At 37.0% G+C, this 6127-nt stretch overlaps 1 protein-coding gene across 1 annotated transcript; it reads left to right on the top strand.

The window, feature by feature from the left end:
* Window positions 1-261: 261 nt before the first annotated feature.
* LOC127495554 (transcription initiation factor IIB) lies at window positions 262-6110 on the top strand. The gene is made up of 7 exons (XM_051862477.1): window positions 262-406; window positions 2449-2555; window positions 2654-2787; window positions 2869-3015; window positions 3812-3941; window positions 5065-5346; window positions 5444-6110. Exons 1-7 carry the CDS (start codon window positions 390-392, stop codon window positions 5575-5577), a joined length of 951 nt encoding a protein of 316 aa, XP_051718437.1. The 5' UTR covers window positions 262-389; the 3' UTR covers window positions 5578-6110.
* Window positions 6111-6127: the final 17 nt, after the last annotated feature.

Raw genomic sequence — 6127 nt, forward strand, 5'->3', positions numbered from 1 at the left:
TTCATTTTAGATTAACTTTAAAATATTACAAACCTCATTTTAATATAAAGATTTTTTATGAAAAAGAAAAAAAATAGCAAATATAATGTGAAAAGTTAACATGATAAATACACCTTAATTGAATTCCTGAAATGACAGATGTAGAGGCTACTTTATGTGAAAATATAACATTTAATGCCTGCATTTTAAGGTTTAAATTGCCCATTTGAAACTTATTCACATGTTGTTGATCATGAATAAATTTGCCGAATTATAAAATCGTACGTTTGGCACTTGTGGCTCTCCGTCTTCGCCCTGTACACGTGACCTACAAAACCTATAAATAGGGGTAGCGGGCGCCCATTGTGTTCACCGGAGAGTCACTGCCGTGGACAACTGATACTAACAGTATGGCGTCGACGAGCCGGTTAGTTACATTTCTTCTGGTTTTGTTCCTCTTTGATATCGATCTGTAAACGCATGGCATAGACGACCTTTGAATCTTTCCGGTGTGAGCCTCTATAGGATTTTACTCGAAGTTTGTTGTCATCGTGAGGTGATGCGTATAAAGGAGGTCTTAGATAATGAACACTGTCATTTTCTGCTAGCGCATGTCGGCTAGCCGTTCGCTTCTCATGAAATGAAACCAAATGAGAGCTAATTGCAGCAGGTGATTTTGAAAAATTAGCGTTAATAGATTTGTTTTAAATACGCGGGGAAGGTTGAGATGCCTGTCAAAACCGAGCCAAATAACACAGTCGTCACAGTGCTAACAGCGCTAGCTGCACGTACATAAATAACAAGTGGGACACTTGAAAATTCTCAGGAAGTGATTCCCATTGATTATTTATCCAGTAAATAATTATTTTTATTTAAGCTAACTTATGTCTGCCTTGTTGAGGCTACAACATCAGTGTTTAGTAGCATTTATCTGCTGTAACAGTCCAAGCCCCCCTTTAGTCCACTGTTATTAAAAAATAATAATAATTAAACAGCTGGAACAGCTGAGATTATATTTTGCGGTTCTTTAATAATAAATTAACACGTTATTGTGTAGTTGTAGAGATAAATTATGGATCAGTTGTGAAAACGCTCAAAACAGATTTTTTTTTTTTTAGTTTTAATTTTTTTTTATAGATAAGCAAATAATAGAACAAGCCCTTAACTGAGCATATGCCGAATTCAAATAATAATAATTTCTTGAAAACCGATGCTAAATTTCTCCACAGATACCGATAGCAGATTATTCAGAGTGATATCTGTCGATACCGATAGTTTGGGGTTTCTGCCTTTTATACCTTCTTTTAAATTGATGATAATTTCATTATAATTACATCATAATTAATAATTATATTTTTAATTATTTTATTTTGAAAGAAATGCAAATAAAAACTTTATTCTCTCCATTTCATCAGAGTAACTGGTATCAGTTATAAACAAACACATTACTCAAATTAATATTAACACATTAACTAAATTCTGAAGATTAAATTTATTTTTCTTAACTTTCTAAATGTTATTAATTCATATAATTACTATTAATATGGAACATCAAACTGGTTTCTTAGCATTTTCTTTACACAAAGCACACATTCAGTGCATTTTCCTACCCTCTTTTGATTGACAGGGTATATCGGCCCTGACTATCGACTGTTTCTAAACTATGGGCCAAAAGCTGATAGTGTGAAAATTTGCTTTTATTGGCTGATACCGATTATTGGCCGGTACATCGGTGCATCTCTAATAAATTCAAACAATGTATTAGACGCCAGGAAGGATCTGTCATATTTATGTACTCTGTGGTTCTGCTGTGTATGAAAAAAATGATGCAGCAAGAACTCTCTCTAATTAATCTATGTAGTCTATGTATTGTTTACTGTATCCTAATCCACAGACAAACAATTGACCATTCGCAAAGACCCCCACCCTCTTTAGTTACTGTTACTATGTCCGACAAGCCATGCCGATCTCTCGCCACACATCATGTTCTCACACAGTGAAAAATACATTGCGGAGCAAAGAGGACACTGACAACGTGTCAACAGACAAGACAGAGCAGGTTACGTTTGATATGAAACCGTCTCAAATTTCAAATTTTAAATACAATAAATACCGTTTTGTGGCTCTTTAATGTGTTGTGACAGATCGCTGTTGCGCCTTAGTTCAAGCGGCTCGTGAACCGATCATCTCTTCCTACTAGTTCATTTATAGCATCAAATAAACATGAATGAACATCATAAGGAATGTTGTTTGTTGTTTCAATCGCAGAAAGACGTCAGTACACACCATTTTTCAAGTTCAAGTCCACCTACGTTAATCTACTGCTTTGTCGGACAAAATGGCGGATTCAGCGTTATGATTGGTTAGATCGCATGTCAATCAAACTCCTGGCGAAGGATCAGTTGTTTTCTCATGTCAGCAGAGTTCATATAGATTTTTCCTGACCTTTGGAATCTTGTCTGTGTTCAGTGGAGATTCTCTTCCCAAGGTGCAATGCCCCAATCACCCCGATGCACAGCTGGTGGAGGACTACAGGGCAGGAGACATGATCTGTCCTGAATGTGGCCTTGTAGTAGGTATGAGTTTCCACCTGAATATTAGAGCTTTAAGTGGACATTTTTCATCACTTACTTAAATAATAAGACAAAAAGCGTACATTTCCTTTCTTTTGCAGGTGACCGTGTAATTGATGTAGGGTCAGAGTGGAGAACGTTCACCAATGAGAAAGCAACTAAAGACCCGTCTCGTGTTGGTGATGCTCAGAACCCTCTCCTCAATGGAGGAGACCTCACCACCATGATCAGCAAAGTAAGGAACTAGTCTACCTACTGATTTTGTATTTTGAAAGTTTGATGTGTTCTCACCATGATTTTTTAAATACATTTTCAGGGAACAGGTGCAGCAAGCTTTGATGAGTTTGGAAATTCCAAGTACCAGAATCGGAGAACCATGAGCAGCTCTGATCGAGCCATGCTGAATGCCTTCAAAGAGATCAGCACCATGGCCGACAGGATCAACCTTCCCAGAAACATCATTGTGAGTGTCCCAGCCTACTGTTATTGAATTATAGTAATAATGTAATAATAAATAAACCAAACCAAAGAATTATATTGTGAACAATAAACCCAAATAATTACATCTGAAGTATGCAACCTATTCATTTCTATCACATATTTATAAATGGTATCAAACAAAAATCTTTGTTTTTTTTTTTTTTTAATAAAACAAAACTTGAAAGTTGAGTGATTAACTTCACACTTGTTGTCTATATTCTGCTATGTACATCACATCATTAAAATTATTGAAATACAGAAAGTACATTTAAAATAATTAGCAAAATTATTCATTTCTATTTACTATAGACTTGCTTTCTGCTCACTGATCTTTATATATAGATGCATTATTTTAGATATAAATCCGTGTTTCCACCATGTTTCACATTGATACGCTCCTTACGACGGCAGCAACTCGTGTATCATCTATAATTCTGAGTTTCGCACTTGTAAATATGACTTTAACTCTCACTCCGTGTCTAATTCACGTACTAAGTAGGTACTACGTTTAAGTTTGAATTTACTCCATGACCGTTAAAAAAACCTACACTTCATATAGTATGAATATGGGTAGTATGAATACAATTCAGACATACTACATCCGCCATGTTGTTACTGTCAGATGACCTACCAGCGTCAGTTGAGTCGCTTCACTGCCATTCATTAATCCTCTCCTGTGGCCTCACTGTTTTTCACATACTATATTGTAGGGAAGTGTTTGATTTCAGAAGCAGCATCAGTGAAGTGCCTCTGTTTAAAAATGGTTTCCTCTGTTACAGGACCGAACAAACAACTTGTTCAAACAGGTTTACGAACAGAAGAGTCTGAAAGGCAGAAGTAATGATGCGATTGCTTCGGCCTGCCTTTACATAGCGTGCAGACAGGAGGGCGTCCCTAGAACATTTAAAGGTAAAACCTGCATATTTTTTTCTATGATGTTGGTGATTCATAGACTAGACTGCACTGTATCTACTGAGCATTTGACCTGACATCATGTTAAGTACATTTACACTTCCTCTTATCCCATCGTAATATGCAAATACAACTATAAGTGAGCCATTTGTAGGTTAATTATGCTGAAAAGAGTTAACACTGTGGCTTTGTCATGCTGAAAAACATTACATTGTTTGTTTGAGCTTCGTGACCAGTCCGACACAGCAATATTGGCTCAACCTATAGAGTGCTACATTTGGGTTCAGGAAGTAAAAATCCCATTTATTTTCTCATTAGGGGAATTGATTTTTTGCAATAAATTATAAGCTGTTAAAGACAGACCTTACTGTGAGCTGCAAGGTTGTTAATCAATGGTAAATGCTTTTTTCGAAGTCCTCAATCTGCATTATTTCAGCTTATTTATTTTTTTAAGTAATCATGTTTAACAGCAGAATACCTGGTGAAAAACTTCATTAAACATGATTCTGCAGAGTAATCTCCACCAATCAGAGAATTGTTGCAACAAAGGAACATTGTAGTGCCCGCCCTGCAAAAAAACTGCAAAAAAATGTAGTCAGTTCCCCTACGCTCTCAAACTACCTAAATATTTGTGTGTGTGTGTGTATATATATATATATATATATATATATATATCTTTGAATCAAGTTTTATATTTCATTATCGTTTGAATTTTGTGAGATTTCTTGTTTCAAATCTTTTTTGTAATGTGATTCACCTCGTAGCTGGTTGGTTTAGATCGGTTAATGGCTTAACACTTAAGACTTTTTAAAAATCCTTATGGGAAAAATACTTCTGGAACCAATGTCTCTGAAAAAGTGGATGGGCACTGTTGTGCTCTCAATAGTATGAGTTTATTTGTGTAAGCAACCAGTGGAAGGCAGAGGGAGTGTTCTGGAAAACCTCTTAGTTTTGTAACTCCATTTGGTGATGCTAGTAATGCAGTAAATTAAACACTTCACCTTTAGGATTAAGCTAGTAACTCAAATTACTATGCTTGATGAAGATATTTAGCTATCAATATTTAAGCAGGTCTCGATATCCAAGTTTGTTTAATAATTCATATCTCCCTCCACCCCAGAAATCTGTGCCGTGTCTCGGATCTCAAAGAAGGAGATCGGCCGTTGCTTCAAGCTTATCCTGAAGGCTCTTGAGACGAGTGTGGACCTCATTACAACCGGCGACTTCATGTCACGTTTCTGCTCCAACTTGGGCTTGCCCAAACAGGTGCAAATGGCGGCTACTTACATCGCCAGGAAGGCCGTGGAACTGGACTTGGTTCCAGGGCGCAGTCCAATCTCAGTGGCAGCCGCAGCCATTTACATGGCCTCTCAAGCATCTGCTGAGAAGAAGACACAGAAAGGTAAGGGAAAACAGTCCACTCGTGTATTGTGATAATCAAAAACATATAGCGTTATGTTGGCGTCCTTGATATATGAAGTTATTTTCCTCTCGTGCAGAGATTGGGGACATTGCTGGAGTGGCAGACGTCACCATCCGTCAGTCCTACCGTCTCATTTACCCCCGCGCTGCCGATCTCTTTCCTCCCGACTTCAAATTCGACACACCTGTGGATAAACTGCCTCAACTGTGAACACCCATGTGCCCCACGCTCACCGCTCTTTGTACTTTCAGAATTTTTGCCCTTTTCTCTTTGAAATTTGCCTTGAAGGCACAAGCCTTTTGAAAAGACAACGGCAGGATTCGGCAAAGTGCAGAAGACACATTCCAAGATTTAACACAGATTACAGGCTGTACTTTCATTTGTGTGTATATAATATTGTACATATGTCCAAGTGGGAATTTGATTGGTGGTTCCAACTAGGCATATTTCTTACTGTAACATTTTCTTTTGTAGGAAATTATTTTGTTAGCTTGTTTGCATTATATTTAGTAACTTAATAAAAAATGCTTTTCAGAAAAGCATGGTGAACATCTTGGAAATCCCCAAATCAGGTTTACAAATACCTTGAGATTTGAAAGCGTGTAGCTCACAAATGGTTTTATTCCCTCTTTTTTTTATTTCACGAGGGAATTTTTCACGGTATGAAGTGAGTTTCTGTTTGTGTTTCTGTTCCTGTATTCGCAGTTCAGTTATTATAAAGATTTTCATGAAACACCAGAGAATCATTTTTGAAGTCACA

Source organism: Ctenopharyngodon idella, chromosome 15, assembly GCF_019924925.1.
Source record: "Ctenopharyngodon idella isolate HZGC_01 chromosome 15, HZGC01, whole genome shotgun sequence".
Classification (NCBI taxonomy): Eukaryota; Metazoa; Chordata; class Actinopteri; order Cypriniformes; family Xenocyprididae; genus Ctenopharyngodon; species Ctenopharyngodon idella.